This window comes from Mytilus galloprovincialis, chromosome 8 (genome assembly GCF_965363235.1).
Source record: "Mytilus galloprovincialis chromosome 8, xbMytGall1.hap1.1, whole genome shotgun sequence".
NCBI lineage: Eukaryota > Metazoa > Mollusca > Bivalvia > Mytilida > Mytilidae > Mytilus > Mytilus galloprovincialis.
In genome coordinates, this window is record NC_134845.1 from 80,911,804 (window position 1) to 80,931,224 (window position 19,421).

Genomic DNA, 19,421 nt, shown 5'->3' on the forward strand with positions numbered 1-19,421 from the left:
CAATATCAATTAGGTCACTATGTAACGAAGTGGTTCAGCAAAAACTTAAGGATAGACTATACAGACCAATATATTTGTACAATATTACTAACAGTATTACTCCAACTTATATCTTATTAATAATCGACCTGGGTGGGTAAAACAAATGCACAAATATAACACGAGTAAAGTAATGCTTTTCAAAATTAATTGTTAGATCAACAGTATGTTCTAACTATATTTTTATCTACTCAACAATGAAATCCAGACACCAATAGATTATTACACTACAGTCTTTTTTAATCCTTCTCCGGTTCAAATTATTCAAAAAGTAAACGTACAGATAAGTTATTTTATTATTGTGGCTATTTTAATATTGTTGTTATTTTAATTTTGTGGGTATTTTTGTATTGTTATAATATAAAAAAAATTATCTTATCAAATATATACATGTAATACAAGGAATAAGAATGAGCTACAGCGGTCTAAAAACATTTTATGACAGAAACATGATATACCCCCAAACTGTGTTTGTAGAGAAACAAGAACATAATTTATCAAAAGCCAAATATTCAACAGACGCATATATGTCTTCGATATCAGAAAATCAAAACAAATTTCAATTAAAAGGATTTCAAAATCTTATTAATGAATACCAATCGATTCAATTCCGAACCTAGTTGCTTCTTCCTTCAAAAGAAATATTGTCCATTTCTGAAATAATACTGTCATTTTCAATATATCTCTCTTCTCCCCTTTGAACGAACATTTCATGCAGATAAATACACATATGAAATCCATTAATGATCTTTATTTAGTTTAATGTACACACATTTTATTCATAATATTCGTGTTCTAATCTTACAACATGTATTTTTGAAAATAGTATATAATAGAGAACTGTTATTGTTTACGAATCCCATTTCAGAATTACATTGAAATAAGACGTCGTGGTATGAGCGCCAAAAAGACAACTCTCAATCCAGATCACACGGTGTAAAAAGTAAAAAATCATAGATCAAAGTATGGCCTTCAACTCGGAGCCTTGGCTTACATCGACAAGCAAGCTATGGTCCCAAAAAGATAACAATTATTCAAATAGAAAAAAAACCCCAGTCTTTTCTATTTATAAATATATTCCCTTGTCGATAGTGATCATTTATCCATATGTATACCTGTCATGTAAAGTTGTCATTTAAGCGGTATTTTAAACATTGCCATGTAAGCAGGAGGTTTGGCTAGCCATAACACTAGGTTCAACCCATTCGTTTTTTCTTAAAATGACTTGTACCAAATCAGAAATATGGCAGTTGCTATCAAATTGTCCGTTTCTGTTTATGTTGGCGTTTTGTTGTTGTTGTTGTAGTTCATCGATTCTGTTTGATGTGTTTCCCTCATTTTTGTTTTGTGACCCTTATGTGTTATTGCTAAATCTATTTATAACTATTGAACAGCGGTATATTACTAATACCCGTATGAACCACATCAACAAACTACAACCACTTAACAACAGGTTTCTGACTTAGGATAGGTGCAAACAAATGAAGCGGGTTTAAAAGTTTCAGCAGGCGCAAATCGTCACCCTAACCTGCAATTGTAGTGTAATATAACACAATAGACAGACATACTATTAAAAATAATTGAAATGGCTGAAATCAATTATATAGACATATAAACAATCACGAGTTAATATACATTGAACAAATAAACTTCACATCCAAAGACGAAGATTAGAATTAATTTGAATATTTAGGTGGGGTTTATGTTGCTGAGTCTTTAGTTTTCTGTGTTGTGTCTTGTGTACTGTTTTTTGTCTGTTTCTCTGTTTGATATTTAGCCATGGCGTTGCCAGTTTATTTTCGATCTATGAGTATGACTGTCCCTCGGCTATTTTTGCCCCCTCGTTTAAACATTCTGATTCACACAAAACATATTTTAACCACATTCGTGTTTTTCTCTACTGAAACTAACTGTGAATTGTATTAAAATAAACGTGGTTAACAACAATAACCAAAAATAAATTGCCTGTACGATTCACACGTTGTTATACAGTGATTATATCACTGTTACGGTATCTGCATACAACTTCCTCATTCTTGACAAAATGGCACAGGTTCTTAACCATGTTAACGCACAGGTCTCGATACAACCAAAATGTGATCTTTGTGATCATGTAAATGATGGTATTTACTGTTGTTACGAATGTGGAAAAGTGTTGTGTAGGCCGTGTAGAACTACTCATGACAATATCGGCGCTGCTACGAAAGATCACAATGTTACGGATTTAAAATATGTTGACCTCATTTCGTTTAAAAATATACCCAACTGCAAGGAACACAATACGGACTTTTCATTATATTGCACAAGTTGCAATGTTTTGATATGCCAAGAATGTGTGACAACTACACATAGTGGGGATACATTTTCTACCTTGAAAGAGCGTTCGATATTAATGAAAAAAGAAGCAGAAGTACATTTTGTTAAAATGAAAGACAAATTAGCGAAATCGTCAACCATTATAAGTGAAATTGAAAACAATCATTTACCAGAAATAGAAAATCAAGCAAAATGTGTTTTGGAAGAGATCAAACTTGCTATGTCAGAGATTCACCAAGTTATTAATTCGAAAAGTGATTTGAAAAAAACAGTCATTGAGGATTTCGAATATGATGAGAAAGAACAATTGAAAATAGACTTAGCCAATAGGAAACATATTCACAACAGATGTTCAGAGGTGAAATATTCTTTTGAAAAATTAGTTAAAGAAAAACATGCTTTAACGTTCCTTACGGCATATAAAAACTTGAAGGGCAAAATTGTAGACTTTGAAGATATTGATCAAAGGCCAATTGAATGCAAACGACCACCCCACTTCGACAGGAAAGTATTTGTCGAAGATCTCATAGACGGCATAACCAGTCAATTTGAAAAGAGGTAATATATTTATTTGTTCCATTCTAAAACAAGGTGTATTCCCTTAGTTGGTTAGAAGTGGAACCATTTCCCCCTGACGAGCATTGTAAATTTAAATTTGGTGTTGGACACCTTATTGATCGTCCTTAGATTTCGACAGAGTACTTACGAGGAAAACATTATTTTTAATGATCCTTTTAACGAATATTGAAAAATTTTGAAGGAATACATAAACAAATAAATAAAGAATATTGTACATGAATGAAAAAACCCAATTGATTACCACAATGCATCATATAAAATATACAGGTTCATGGCAAGCTTAAAAAACCATGCACGTGTATAGAATATAGCGTTCCCTGGACGAGGGTAAGATTCCAGACGAATGGCGGAAGGCAAACATCGTGCCAATCTTCAAGAAAGGAGAGAAACACCAACCCTCTAATTACAGGCCTGTGTCATTAACATCCATAGCATGCAAACTGCTAGAGCACATTATACATAGCACAGTCATGGATCACTTTGATCGACATAACATTCTATGCGACGAACAACATGGTTTCAGAAGTCGACGTTCCTGTGAGACCCAGTTAGTGGTAACACTAAACCAGATTGCCAAAAACATGGACCAGGGGCACCAGACTGACATCATCTTACTGGATTTTTCAAAAGCCTTTGACAAGGTACCACACGAACGCCTGCTTTTGAAACTGGCATACTACGGGGTGAAAGGATCAACATTGAACGGGATAAAGGACTTCCTAAGCAGTAGAACCCAGTCAGTTGTACTAGAAGGACATACATCATCTCCTTTAGATGTACTATCAGGAGTTCCACAAGGGACAGTCTTAGGTCCTCTACTATTCCTGACATATATCAACGACATGCCAGATTGTACATCTTCAGATGTAAGGTTGTTTGCGGACGATAGCCTGGTGTACAGAAAAATTAGAAATCCTGATGATGCTGCAACTCTACAGAGAGACCTCACTGCTCTGGAAGAGTGGGAACACAAGTGGCAGATGTGTTTCCATCAAGAAAAGTGCACAGTCATGAGGATATCTAACAAGCGCAACACCCTGCAAACAACATACACCTTGCATGGACACCAACTAGAAGTTGTTGATAGCGGAAAGTACCTTGGAGTTACCATTAGTCAAGACCTGCAGTGGAATAAGCACATTATTAACACCACAGGGAAAGCAACCAGGACCCTCGGTTTTCTCCGCAGAAACCTGGGCCGATGCAAACCATCTGTTAAAAACACAGCCTATTGTGCTCTCATCAGACCATCGATTGAGTACGCTGCCACAGTGTGGGACCCCCATCAAACCACATTGATCAAAGACATCGACCGGGTACAGCGTAAAGCAGCACGATTTGTCTACAACCAGTACACAGACACTTCCCCAGGGTGCGTCACTGGATTATTAGACCAACTCCAGTGGGATCCCCTACAGTATAGACGAATTAAACAGCGACTCGTACTATGCTACAAGATACAGAACCAACTAGTGGAGATACAACCAGCTATCTACTACACACCTGGGGACAACAGAACAAGGGGTGGCCACAGACTTAGACAGATAAGAGCTACTAAGGAAGTATACAACAACTCCTTCTTCCCACGCTCTATAAGGGACTGGAACCTTCTGCCAGACACAGTAGCAGCTGCACCAACACTCGAGGAGTTCAGGGCCAAATTAGCCAGTGTGCCCTGGACCCAGATGCAGCCTAACTAGACATCAGTTTGCCAAATTGTACAGTGTAAATAGTTTTAATTATTTTGTTAATATTCACTTTTAATCAATGGAGAAGCCTCCTGTTTTACCGAGCGGAGTTAGTAAATCACTCAAATATGAGGTCAACTCCTTAACGGAAGAAGAATTTGTATGACTAACTGTAAAAACAGCCTATTTTGCAAGCGACTCTATGGGTCATTTTCTGGGACACCCGGCATAAGTTCAACAGTGAGAAAAAATTTAAGGTTTTAAATAACCACTAGACATTATCAAAGGAAAGATTAACTAATAGTATAAGGTCATACTTCTCTATTCATCACAAGTAACCGTGACTAAAATCTTTAAATCAATATCAAAATTTATTTAAAAGACCATTCATAACTGATTTAATCATTTGTTCACTGACAAAAACGATTTCTTATTGATTTTATTACATGAATGATGTATACATGTACAGCTGTATAGTTGACAAATTATGTATGAAAATGAGGGATATTCGGAATATTTTTGTTAGATCGCGGAACAATTTTCGGTTTAAAAGTAAAAACAAAAAACAGATAAAGAGTGTCATATAAGTAAATCATTATAAATAGATTTAGACACATTTATTCTAAAACCAGTTGTTGTCATGATACGGGTTATGTTCTTCCCATATATTTTATGAGGATACAAAAGTAAACCCCTAACGGGGGGATTATGCTTAATATTCATACGATGAAGATATAATCTTTCAATCAGTCTGGAGCTGGCATGTCAGTAACTGCTAGTATTCCTTTGTTAATTTCTGTATCATTGTCATTTTGTTTAATTTCTTTTGTTACCATTCTGACATCAGACTCAGATTTCTTTAAAACTGTGCGTATTTGTTGTGTGTTCGGTTTTTTCTACATTTGTTACAGGTATCGGGGGAGGGTTGAGATATCAAAAAACATTTTTAACCCCGCCGCATGTTTGTGCTGTCCCAAGTTAGGAGAGTATGAACCTTTGTTAGTATTGTATGATTTTTAATTTTAGTTTCTTTTATATATTTCGGAGTTACATATGACGTCCATTATCACTGAACTAGTATACATTTTTATTTAGGGACCATTTGAAGCACACGTTTGGGTTCGGAGGTGGCTGTTGTCTGCTTATAAGTTGAGAGAAAACGATGTGACAAAAAAGAAAACAGAAAGAAAACTTATCACTGTGAAACACAACCCATAACTAGGTGTCTTTGGAGGGTAAACATATCTTGCCCACACATTGCCTCCGTCTGGTGTCTCACCAAAATTTAAAAAAAATCGTTGATAAATCCCAGGCAGTGATGTACGAGGAAAAAAGTATCGGATAGTAGTTTCGGTAATTGTTTGTAATATTTTCCGGGATTATCTTTCGCCATGACAAAGCAGGGAAGATTTCAATGATTTATGTATATGCATATATATATAACCAATTTCATATTCCTAAAATTATTATTTCTTTCAGTGATTCTGCACAAATCAAAACATACCACTTCTACAAAGATCAAATACCAAGGTTAATAAAAGAAAACGAGAGGTATGATACAATTAAGACTTATCATCTGAACATACAATGGTAACTAAATTTGTTATAGTAAAATGTTCTAACGACAGAACAACGGTCAATCTACCCTTGTCTTTAAGGTATTTCAAAAATAGAAAAAGAAGTTCTTGAAAGCTTCTTCAAAACATAAAAGAGACACCATTTGATCTTTTCTAAAATTTTACTGAGTGCTTCGTAGTATCATAAATTACGTCAAAATGAAGCAATAATTAATCAAGTTGGGATTACCCATACAACAATTTTTTAACACTTATCTATTTAATATGTTTATCCTGGCCAAGATAAACAAAATACTTTATTTTATTGTAGCCAATAGAACATGAGCCAAAGCATGGCAACAAATCATAATAGATATTTGTTAAGTGACAATTTCAAGATGATATGACTATTGAATGACTTCGTTATTATTTGTCTAAGGGGAGGCATAATTCATCAATCATATATACAGTTGTATGCAGTTTCGATTTATAGCAGGTTTTGAAATAACTTGTTACTAAATATATGAAGGCGACACTAGTATACCTGCAGGTCATATATCCCCAAAAGATCAAGTGAAAACAATCAAAACTTTATTCAACGTTTTATGTAGTGAACTCATATAAAGAAACGCATTTGATTTTTACCTATACTGTGGATTCATCTACTTTTGTAACAATTTTTGGGGATTTGCTGAAAACTTGTATTTTCGTGAATATTTGATTTCGTGGTTTTGTGAATCTCTTTATACAAATCTTATTGCAAATATCTTATTCGTTTACTATTGAATTTGTGGTTCATCTGTACCCACAAAACCTACGACATTGGTATCCAATGATTAAATTGAATCCATAGTAGTTACTTTAAGAATGACTGTAGTATGTCTTCTGCTTTGAAGAAAAAACACGCAAAATGTGATGTACACTGAATAACCCGTGTAGCAGGATATTTTTAAAGTGTGCACACACATTTTTAATGTAATTTAAAATAGACAGAGAAAAAATATTACTGTCATTCCTTAAATTTTAATTCTAAATTCCATCTTAAACCGGAGGAAATCATTAAAAACGTTAAATTATGTCTATGAGCTGATAAACAAATCACTGTTAGCCAATCAGAAGACACGCTACGTCTAAAATGAAAGTATATTCAAATAACCATAATTTTTTTCAGGTTGAAACTTTCTGAAAAACAATCCAAAGATATTTTGAAACAGATCGACGAAGAAATGAAGAGTTTGAAAGACACAACTAAAATACTGATAAAAAACACTGAATCTTTACATCATCTTTTAAGTGATATGGAAAACAAGTAAGTACCCAATTATAATTATATAAGCCATCTGGTATATAAAATGAGGGTTAGGAGATATTTTGAAAAACATTGCGAAATAATAATGTCTAAGACGATCTATGCATATAATCAAACAATCACTAAATTTTTAGTTTGTCTATAATTGTGTATTGCATGTTTGTTGTTTGAAAATCCTGATTACGGTGATTGTCTTTCCCACTACGATGTACTCGTCTGGGATTACCTTAAAAATATGTTTACATATGATGCATTCAATAATATTACTTAATTTTACAACCACCTTTGGTTGAGTTGTATAGAGCACAGAAGAGTCTGATCAATGTACCAACCCTTAAATTAAAATCACAATGATACTGAACACCGCGGAAAATTTAAAACTGAATGTCCCTTATCAAAATGGCAAAATCAAAAGCTCAAACACATTAAATGAATTGATAAGAACTGTCATAATCCTGATATGGTACAGGCATGTGTAGAAAATGCTAGATTAAACCTGGTTTAAGGCTAGCTAAACTCTAAAAGATCATGATAATTGTTTAAAAGTAACATACCTTGCTTATATTTAAGGTTGAAGCTTTCCGAACAACAATCCAAACAATTATTAGAACAGAAGGAAAAAGAATTGAAGACATTGGAAGACACTAATGAAGAGATGACAAAAGAAAACGAGACACTTCACGGTCTTTTAGATGATATAGAAAGACAGTAAGCAAACGTTAAGAAGTGTTAAATGCTTAGTGAAAAACAAGAATGAGTAACATTCAAAACTTTCATTATACTACATTTCACCAAATGGTCAGAAAGCGTATTCATGTTTGAATTATTTAGATTCGTATTGATCGTATAATTTATTATGAACTTACTAGGTGATTATCTGTGCCTTATGACAATGCTAGTTTTTACCTTCGAAGGTACGGTATACTTTAAGTTTGACTGCCCCTCTGGTATCTTTCGTCCCTCTTTTAAGTGGGGTTTCTTAACAATAATATCTTACTTTATCCATGGCAATTATAACGAAAGGTATGGTATCAAATATGCCAGTTCCGTAGAGTGGAATACGTTATAGATAATAATAATTTTTTAAAGAAATGTTGGAGTATTTGTATTTTCACGCTAAAAAAAGTCTTAAAATAAATTTTCTAAGTTCAATTTGCAGTAGATGTTCTTATTGATTTCTTTCTTAACCAATGTGGTCAAGTATGTCAGTATCGAAGCACTGATTTCTCAGCCTATATACAATTATCCTTAGTTTGTAATAAGAGGTTGTTTTACAGGTTAAAGCTTTCTGAAAAACAATCCGAAGACGTTTTAGAAAGAAAAGACAAAGAAATAAAGAGATTGGAAGACACTCATAAAGTGATGAAAATAGAAAAAGAGTCTTTACAAGATCAACTGAGTGATATACAAAGCAGGTATGCAACTTTTAAAAATATTAAAGGTGAAGTGATAACCAATAAATAAACTTATTATAGATATCAGGATTAATATGTTGTATTTGCGCCAGACGGGGATTTCCTTTTTGTTAGTAGCTAAACAGCATTGAGGACCAACACTTCAGAAAACTGTTACCAAAAAAAAAATATGGTTATCCCTTTTTGAGGTAGAAAAGCATTAGTATTTCAAAGCTTCAATGTTTTGTGAACAGTTAATTAATAATTATGACCATATCAATGATATAACATATATATATGGCATATACCCCAAACTTTTATAATATAACATTTTACCAAATAGTCAGAATCAATAAGATTCAATTTTGTGTGAGAGTTTTTCAGAAAGACTTTTGATCGTATAATTAGTTTTATTTACATTATTTTTTTTGGTAATTTACTGTTGCCTTCTTTTAACAAAAACAAAAACACTTAAGAATAATAGCCAAATCCCGCTTATGTCGCTTTTAAAAAGGTTTTCTTAATAATATCTTAAGTCATTAATTGGAATTTTAGAATGGTATGCGATCACGTATATCAATACCGAAGCACTGATACTAAGCTGATGAAAAAGCTGATACATGTATCAAAGTAAAATAGTTTGCTGTTTTCTTTTAGGTTAAAGCTTTCTGGAAACCAATACAAAGACGTTTTAGAAGAAAAAGAAATAGAACTTAAGAGATTGGGAGACAAGCATGTAGTGATGAAAGCAGAAAAAAAGTCTCTACAAGATCAACTAAATAATATAAAAAGCCAGTAAGCAACCATAGACAATCTGTGTCTAACACCTAATATATTTCATAATAATTATAGTACATTTACTCCAATATTCAGAGTCAATAACATTTTATCCTAGATTGATGAAACTTTACATACAATCGCTCAAAATGTGCAATTGTGAGATTGCTATTATTTAATGGTTTTAAAAGTTTACCGTAGACAACAGTTATCACAGGTACCAGGATTACAATTTGGTACAAGTTTTTGAAATTTTAAGTCCTCAATGCTTCTCAGGTTTGTTTTTGTTTGACTTTATAACTATTTAAATCTGAGCGTCACTGACGATTCTTATGTAGACGAAACGCATGTCTCTCGTATTGAATTATAATCCTTGTACCTTTGATAACTATTGTTCCTATTTTTCATAATGGGGAACTTTGTAGTTGTTTTATTAAAATTATTACCCAATGTGGTATCTACATGTGTATTTTGTGTAATCTACAACTCATGTACAGTTTTAACTCAGATTCCATGACAATTTACATAAAAATAACATTCTTAAATTTATAACAGAATTGGTTCACATGCTGTTTTCCATATTTTTAAAGAGGATTTGATATTTTGGTCATCAAATTTAGAACAAGAGTAAACTATGGTTTTGGTTGCTCATATATTAAGTGTTGTATTTTGAGCTGAGCTATTGCTGTTTGTAAATTTGTCTTAGTTGAATTTTTACCCCTGGTGTAGATTTGCTGCTATTAAAAATACATTTGCCATATCAATTTGAAGATGTCAAAGTCACGTAACAAAAAAATTAGCTTAACTAGTCCCATAAAAGCCTGATCACTAAAATTGTATGCTAGAATTTAAGCTACATAGATTGAAAATTGTGATCAAATTCTATTTTTATTTTATTTATCTAACATACATAACATAAAACTATCCAAATACAGTCGATTCCACTTAATTGCATACCGCTTAATAGCATAATTCGGTTAATTGCGTAGTTTTCTCCTGCACAAAACCATTTCCCATTCATGTAATGTTAAATTGTCCGGTTATATGCATAGCTCTACAAGTGGCCTTTCGGTTTATTGCATAGAAAATTATTGCCGTCTAGATATGCTTAGTTAAAACTGACGAGATTTCTGACCGGAAATGGCAATTTGGTAAGTATACTTTTCTTGAATGCATTCTTATTTTCGTTATTATTTCATATTTACTTTTTTTGTTATCTAAATAAAGTTTTAAAACAGTTTCTTTCGTATGTATGTGGAAACAGGCTAAACTCATCAGATGACACAAAGCTCTCCCCAACTAACCACAAATACGAAACAAGAACTACCCAAACATGCCAAATGACTTACGGAGGTTTGCTACTCAGTTTCAAAATAACAAGCTTTTCATCACATAAGTATATATTGATAGAGGATTAATAAAAGGAACCATAAAAACCAAAAATATATATATATAGGTCAATGGTTTTTTTTTCGAGATATAAGCCATTGAAATTTTGGCGGGAAAATGTTCTCTCTTGATTTTTCAAAGCTTTATCATTGACAAGTTTCCCTAGGTTTCGGTTTGTGACCCGGATTTGTTTTTGTTTTTTTCGATTTATGAGTTTTGAACATCGGTATACAATGCCTTTATTTCTGTTCTCAAAACTATAAAAAAAAAATAACAAAGATTTTATAACCCTGACCGTTTTTGGAACAACTTTTTTGAACTTTTGGTCCTCGATGATGTTCAACTTTGTACTTGTTTCGGTTTTCAAACTTTTGTATCTGGGCGTCACTAGTAAGTTTTGTGTGTACAAAATGCACTTCTGGCGTATTAAAATTTTAAACATGTTGCCTTTTGTTAGCTATTATTCGTGTGTTTCTTTGTCAATTCTGTTCTCCTATTTATTTATATTGTAGTTATTTTAATGTTATATTTCACATGGCCATAAAAGAGGGAGGTTTGGCATGCCACAAAACCAGGTTCAACCCACCATTTTTTCCTTTAAAAATGTCCTGTACCAAGTCAGGAATATGGCCATTGTTATATTATAGTTCGTTTCTCTGTGTGTTACATATTAACGTTGTGTTTCCGTTGTGTCGTTTGTTTTCTTTTATTTTTGAGTGTGAATTTACATTACTATAAGAAGTGTCACGGTACTTATCTATCCCAAATTCATGTATTTGTTTTTGATGTTATATTTGTTATTCTCATATGATTTTGTCTATTGCTTAGTCCATTTCTGTGTGTGTTACATTTTTAAGTTGCGTCGCTGTTCTCCTCTTATATTTAACGCGTTTCCCTCAATTTTAGTTTGTTACCCCGATTTGTTTTTTGTCCATGGATTTATGAGTTTTGAACAGCGGTATACTACTGTTGCCTTTATTTATAAGACTTTTACAGATGGCTTATAAGCATACATGTAAAAGATTTATCAAAAGAAAAATGAGGGTCAAAAATTGTTAAGGCATTCAAATGGATAAAACCCTAGGATTCCGAAATTCGGACAAATATCCCAAAACATGGTAAGCGAACATCATTAAGACACAAAGTTTCATTTATTTTTAGATTTAAGATTTCTGAAACAGAATCCAAAGAAAAAGAGAGAAACAAATTAGAAGACAATCAAAACTTATTAGAAGCAGAAAAACAATCCTTACAAGATCTGTTAAAAAAAAGCGACAACAAGTAAGTACCGTTTTAGATATGTCACGTGATAAATATACATGATAGCAAAACAAGTAGGCAAACATTTAGATATTTTACTTACTAAGTGAAAACAGTCATATCCATTTAAAATTTCATTGTAATATATTTGTTATACGTTTACCAAAATTTGAGAAATCGAGTAGTTTTTAATTTTAGCAGGAATTACTGTATGTATGGCTCATGTCTGGAATGTTTTATGGAGTGCTGTTTTAATGTATGTTCTTTTTTTCAACCTCTGGTCATGTTTCTGTCTATCGTAATTTTGCACACCGAACAACAAGCTATAAAGGGCCCCAAAATTACTAGTGTAAAACTAAATCGGAAAAAAAAGTCTAATCTATTTATAAAAAGAGAAACGAAAAACACGTATAAATTACATAAACAAACGACAACTACTGTACATCAGATTCCTGACTTAGGACATGTGCAAACATTTGCAGCGGGATTAAACGTTTAAATGGTACCAAACCTTCTCCCTTTTTCTGAATCAATAGCATAACATCACACCATAGAAAAACACACGATAAAATATCCATTGGAAGGCATATTATCAATCCTCTAAGAACTGAAACACTTAGATGATGAACTAGCTGTTACATTATTTATGATGTTTCGTTTTTGTCTGAAAGGTTACGTCATATCGTGTGTAGTTTGGTTTTTGTATTTTCGGTACATTTCACATATGCCTTATATTTTGTTTTTTTCCTTAATTGAGAAAATTAAGGATAAAAAATTGTGTTTAACTTATTATGACGTCGTCATAACATTAATTTTGAATATCCTTTTTTGACCATTATAATTATGACAATTATTTATAGAATTGCTTGTATTCTGAAAGTAACTTTGATTTTTCGGATCTCGTTTCATATAATTGTAGACATTTTTCAAATTATCATTGAAAATATTTATCTTCCAAAATACGTCACTTTTTGTGGTGGTCTTTGCTGTCGTTTATCAATTCAAGATGTCCAATGATATTTTACGGCTTACATATTGTAATGTAATATTGCGCTTGTTATCAATTATTCTGTGTGTTACCCGGATTTAATTTCTCGTACTCGATTTATTACTTTTAAACAGCGGCATATTACCGTTGCCTTTATCTATGCAAATATGCTTATATTTTGTAATAAGAGGATGTTTTGTTTCAGATTTAAGCTTTCTGAAAAACAATTCAAAGAAATTTTAGAAGAAAATGGAAAAGAATTAAAGAGATTGCAAGACGCTCATATAGTGATGAAGGCAGAAAAACGGTCTTTGCAAGATTTGTTAAATGATATAAAAAGCCAGTAAGCAACTATTTTGACATGTTAAGCACTAATAGAAAACAAAGATGTATATTACATATTATTTCATGATATTACATTTACACAAATAGTGAAATGTAGATATAGCCTAGTATTTATCTTTTTTATACATATTTCTGTACTATTTTGATATTCAAAATTGAGAATGGAAATGGGGAATTTGTTTGACAACAACCCGACCAAAGAGCAGATAACAGCCGAAGGTCACCAATGGGTCTTCAATGCATCGAAAACATCCAGCACGCGGAGGTGTTCCTCAGCTGGCCTTCCAAAAAGTGTACTAGTTCAGTGAAATGGACGTCATACTAAAATCCGAAATATATAAATGAACTTGAATTAAATATTCTACAAGACTAACAAAGCCCCTGATTTGAGACAGGCATTACCATGTTGTGTGAGATATCAACCCTCCCACTATACCTCTAGATAATGCAACCAACGGGTCTTCAATGCAGCGAGAAAATCCCTCTAATGTTATCTTATATTGCAAAACACATGAAATATGTCAGTTAGTTACAATAACTGGGTTCAAACACATACCATTAAATTTAAGGTAAGTCTGTTAAATAGCTGTTTCGCTGGCACTCATACCACATCTCCGAAAGTTATATTAAAATTAAATAAAATAATTGCTAGGATTTGAGTAAAGCCTCTGAAATTTTGTCTTTTCATAAACCGTATTACCTGAACCATAAACTTATTGTGGAAACATTCATTTATAACCATTTTTGTTTGCATAATGCAGAAATCAATTATCACAATAATGAGAATTAGAAATAACAAAACTACAAAATCAATTTCATATTTATTTCCGATATTTATTGTACTTCTGATCAAAGAAATTTCAAAAACATAGTAACAAAACTAACCCTATTACTTTTTCAAACAAACTCTCCATTTTGATTATGATTTAATTTGGAATAACTAAAAGACGTTGTCTTTATTGTTCTGTATTATTTAAAAAGCAACAATTATTTTCATTTAGAATGATATAAGATTGATTTATTATTTTGAAAAAAATGTTTCAAAATAAATATTTCAAATTTATGGCGTGTTTTCAAAAAAATTATAAAGTCATATGTATATTTCATTTCACTCTTCATTCTGCTTTTCAGACTAGAAAAAGAGAAACTTAAGTCAAAAGAGTGGTATGTATGATTATTTTCCTAATATAATTTCACATTTTTCAGAAGGAATTAAACTACTCATCAATTTTATATATTTTTATTAACGGTAGAAATCTGCTTAAAATATTATACTAGGTTAATTATAATGCATGTTAGTCGGAGTTTTTAAAAGAGAGACGATGATACCAAAGGCCCATTCAAACGCATAAGTCAAAAATGAACTGACAACGCCATGGATGTAAGACAAAATACACAAACAAATAAAAATATTTAACAAATCAACATACAAAACAAAAGACTGGTCAACACGAATCCCATCAAAACTGGATGCTCTTAGGTGGTCTTAGGTGCTCCGGAAGAGGAAGCAAATCTTGCTCCTCTTGTGTTCCTGTCGTGTTGCCCTTATATTTTGCATTCATAACTGTTACAGTGATTTTGCTTCCACCTAAAGAGGACATTAAACATTGGTTTATAACACTATCTTGAATAAACTGACAACGCCATGGCTAAAAATGACAAAGACAAACAGACAAACAAAAGTACAAAAAACCCATCGTTAAAAATCTAAAAAAAATAAGCAACACGAACCAAAAACTTAATAATGATATATCATGTCAGTACAAAATCCTGATTACTGATCTGATGCAAAATCTATATCGGATTAAGATTAAAATTTGAATCCAAAAACTGTATTTGTTTCAGGGTAAAACTTTCTGAAATACATTCCAAAGAAATTTTAGAAAAGAAAGAAAGACAGTTTAAGAGATTAGAAACTGAGAAAGAGTCTTTACAGTACATTGTAAATGATTTAAATTCGCAGTAAGTTATCATTTAGATATAATTGAGAATTGAAATGGCGAATGTGTCAAAGAAACAACAATCAGATCAAAAGGCAGATAACAGCCGAGAAAATCACACAAACGGAGGTGTTCCTCAGCTGGCCCCTAAATAAAAATGTGTACTAGTTCAGTGAATATAGACATCACACTAACCTAAAAAAAACATATACAGGAACCAAAACTGAAAAATGTCTTTACTACAAAAAAAACCCATAAATGTGTATGACTTATAATGTTTACAACGATTTTGCTAAATAAAGGCAACCGTAGTATACCGCTGTTCGAAGTTCATAAATCGATGAGGAAAAAACAAATCCGGGCTACAAACTTAAACTGAGGGAAACACATCAAATATAAGAAGAGAACAACAACACAACTGAAACCAAACATTAAAATGCAACACACACAGAAATGAACTATAATATAACAATGGCCATTTTCTCGACTTGGTTTAAACAAATGGTAGTTTGAATCTGGTTTTGGGGCTTTTATGGCAATGTTAGATACAACACTTCAATTACACCATTAGATGGCAGAAAAACTGCTAAAATACAAGAACATTCAGGACAGAGAATTACGCAAATAAACAATACATTGTAGTACATTTTGACAACGAAACAACAGAAACACTGAAGTAAACAAAAAATGTGGACTTTTGAAAATATTACCCAGAATTAATTCAAATCAGAATCAGAAACGGTGATTATGAATAAGCGTGTTTCATTTGGTACTAGTTTTTGAAATATAACTTTCATGATCATAACATGTTTGTTTTACAACCATCCATAATTTGATTTAATTTCCGAATGAAAAAATGCATTGAATAATTATTATAAGACTTTATTCAAAATATATGTTTTTAGTATTTTGAATTCTTAAACAGTCAAATTTACTTGGTTCACTGATATAAATATCAAAAATGTTTCAATTACTTATTCCTTATGGGAGTAAGGTGCTTTCATTTTAATTATATTTATTGCATTTCTCATTCTCTAAATATTCGGTTTTAGATTAGAAAAAGAAAAAAACAAGCAACAGGGACGAGTAAGTAGTTTTTGATCTAAATATGAGGATACACTTAATTGACCACAACAAGACATTTGTCGGACTAGCTAGCTCTTCAAATGTTTTATAAAGGTTCTAGATTTTTAAATATTTTGGAGAATAACTGGAGATAAGTTTATTGTCGGAATGCGAGTCTAGTGCGGTAAAGTTGGCACTGCTTATACATGTATTAGAACAAAAATTTAAAAACGATCTAATATTTTTAACCTTCACCAATAATATTTTCTTTGTCTACTTTGTATTTACTCACTGATCAAATACAACAGCTCTATTGTTGTTGCTATTATACAATGTACAAATCACACTGCTTGATAATGGAGATTTGTACCACACTAAGAACAGGGCGAATAAATTATTATCACATAAATAAATAGAAATCATACATTGTTACTGGTAGATGTAATCAGTTTCTGGTGTAATAAATAATGACAAAAAAATCTATTTCGATCAGGAAACATCTTAACATGGAGGTTGTTTGAAAGAAATTTGAAATTCGACTTAAACAGAAACAATGGTATCTGCAAAGATGACATTATTGAATACAAGAAAAATATTCATACTCAATTGAATACATCTTGGCATCAAAGTTACTACCATAAATATTTGTGATTTAAAAAATTCTAGAATTTGTATAGTTCTGAAATTGCTTACAGAATAAACTTGCGAAGAAACATGAACAATTATTTGCCTTGGAGAAGAAATATACTGATCAGAACTTAAACAGAATTATATTTTCCTTTAAAACAGATCAAGCTCGAATTCTGGTGGCGTTATTCATGTTATTCCTACTCTTACGAGTTATGCATCTTTTTAAGTTTTTTTGCAAGCCATCAACTGTGTCAAAGGGTCACATTCTACATTTATTTTACTTAAAAACCTTTTAATCATACATTGGCATTTCAAGTTGTCAGCCATGGTTACTAGTTTCATCGACAATGGTGACGATTTTAGGTTTTTATTGTCAATGAAAGAGGGTCTAAAGATACCAGAGGGACAGTCAAACTCATAATTCGAAAATAAACTAACAACGCCATGGCTAAAAATGAAAAACAGACAAACAATAGTACACGTGACACAACATAGAAAACTAAAGAATAAGCAATACGAACCCCACCAAAAACTGGGTGTGATCTCAGGTGCTCCGGAAGGGTAGGCAGATCCTGCTCCACATTTGGCACCCGTCGTGTTGCTTATGTTCAATATCATATTTTTACTGAGCTGATGGCAATTCATAAATCTTAACTAGTAATTGTACTTCTTATTAGTACCGGATTGTTATTATTTAATAAAAATTTCAAGCGTATTTCTTCTATTTTTTGTTATAGAAAAAGTGATGCTGCTGCTCGATGGAAGAGGAAAAAAACGACCAATCGACTGTTTGCCTTAATTCCGTTTCCAATTTCCGTGGATAGACCTTTTGCTTTTGTACTGATTACTTATAACGTTCGCCTAATTCGTATCTTGCTCTGTATTGTTGTTTCATAAGATGTCCATAGATTTTTTTATTTTGATATCGAACTATTTATGCGCATTTGAAGATTATACTACTAAAATAACCACTTTGCTTTGTAAGATTTATATCCCGTTCACTGTTGTGTAAACTTGTGGGGTTGTATCAAAGTAAAGCCCTTTTTAACTGATTTTTATAGTTTATTTGTATGTAGTACTGTAACACCACCGTCAAAAATTAGGGGAGGGTTTAACACATTCAGACTTGTTTATTCCCACAAACTACATATGTGCCTGTCTCAAGCCAGTAGCCTGTCATTTCAGTTGGTGTTGTTCATTGCTGTTTATCATATAAATTTTGTATACAAATCAGGCCGTTAGTTTGAGCTGTTTTACATGTGCAATTTTGAACCTTCTCTATCTGATATTTCTTTTGCTCATTGTTGACGGCTGTATGGGGATTTTTTTTTTTGGAAACTTCTATTGTCATGATTGTCGTGTTGTCTCTTTTAAAAAAATGTCTGATTGGAAATCATACAACATCTTTAATTATTTTTTTGGTACATACATATTACTTTCACAAAAATTCAATAATTGATGCCTGCAATTTTTGTAAGTATCAATGTATGGAAACAAAAAAAACAACAACACAAATAATCTTCCTTCATTTTATAACATAAATGCTTTTCTTTTTATATTGAAAGAAACAATCAAATGTTAGTTATAAAATTAGCGAGTGAAATCAACTGAGAACCTAAACACACACAACGTCAGTAAATAAAATCATGATAGGTACAAGGATTATAATTTGTTATTTGCGCCAGATGCGCGTTTGGTCTACAATAGACTCATCAGTACTCGAATAATAAAAAGTTAAAAAAGGTATAAGAAAAACGAATTTGAATGGCACTGAGTAAAAAATGCAAAATATTTTCATTTCTCTTGAGTTACAGTAAATATACTATGTCGTCTCAGAATTTTTGCAAAACTACGCATACACATTTTGGTAGCTGAGGTCTAACCACAAATCGAAGAAAACATAATGCATTTATCTTTTTTATCACCTAGATACATCTGATTTAATTATATCAAAATAGTTGAAAAATTGTATATAAAAACCACATAAAATTGATGAAAAAACTCCAGTATCACCTGATTCGTTTTTACTGTACACATTATTCAAAGTAGTGTTCTATGTGAAAACAAAAGGTTTAAATAATTTTAACGTCATTGCGTTGTTTGCCGTAAAACGTGACCATGGGTATACAATCAACAAAAAAATTGA

At 32.0% G+C, this 19,421-nt stretch overlaps 1 protein-coding gene across 2 annotated transcripts; it reads left to right on the forward strand.

The window, feature by feature from the left end:
- Nucleotides 1-1,939: 1,939 nt before the first annotated feature.
- On the forward strand, nucleotides 1,940-18,198 carry LOC143042661 (uncharacterized). Of its 2 annotated transcripts, XM_076215081.1 has the most exons (12): nucleotides 1,947-2,913; nucleotides 6,102-6,173; nucleotides 7,350-7,487; nucleotides 8,058-8,195; nucleotides 8,765-8,902; nucleotides 9,539-9,676; nucleotides 12,209-12,328; nucleotides 13,501-13,638; nucleotides 14,772-14,804; nucleotides 15,486-15,602; nucleotides 16,633-16,666; nucleotides 18,013-18,198. In XM_076215081.1, exons 1-12 carry the CDS (start codon nucleotides 2,084-2,086, stop codon nucleotides 18,019-18,021), a joined length of 1,905 nt encoding a protein of 634 aa, XP_076071196.1. In that variant the 5' UTR covers nucleotides 1,947-2,083; the 3' UTR covers nucleotides 18,022-18,198. The 2 variants fall into 2 exon arrangements, with proteins under 2 accessions (XP_076071197.1, XP_076071196.1); XM_076215082.1 differs by lacking the exon at nucleotides 9,539-9,676 and having other exon boundaries at nucleotides 1,940-2,913.
- Nucleotides 18,199-19,421: the final 1,223 nt, after the last annotated feature.

What these genes read in the sequence shown, in the direction of transcription:
- LOC143042661 (XM_076215081.1), top strand. Translation starts at nt 2,084, where the DNA reads ATGGCACAGGTTCTTAACCATGTTAACGCACAGGTCTCGATACAACCA. An exon ending in TTAAGTGATATGGAAAACAA is followed by an intron (nt 7,488 to 8,057) that starts GTAAGTACCCAA and finishes CTTATATTTAAG; the next exon opens with GTTGAAGCTTTCCGAACAAC. An exon ending in TTAAATGATATAAAAAGCCA is followed by an intron (nt 13,639 to 14,771) that starts GTAAGCAACTAT and finishes TCTGCTTTTCAG; the next exon opens with ACTAGAAAAAGAGAAACTTA.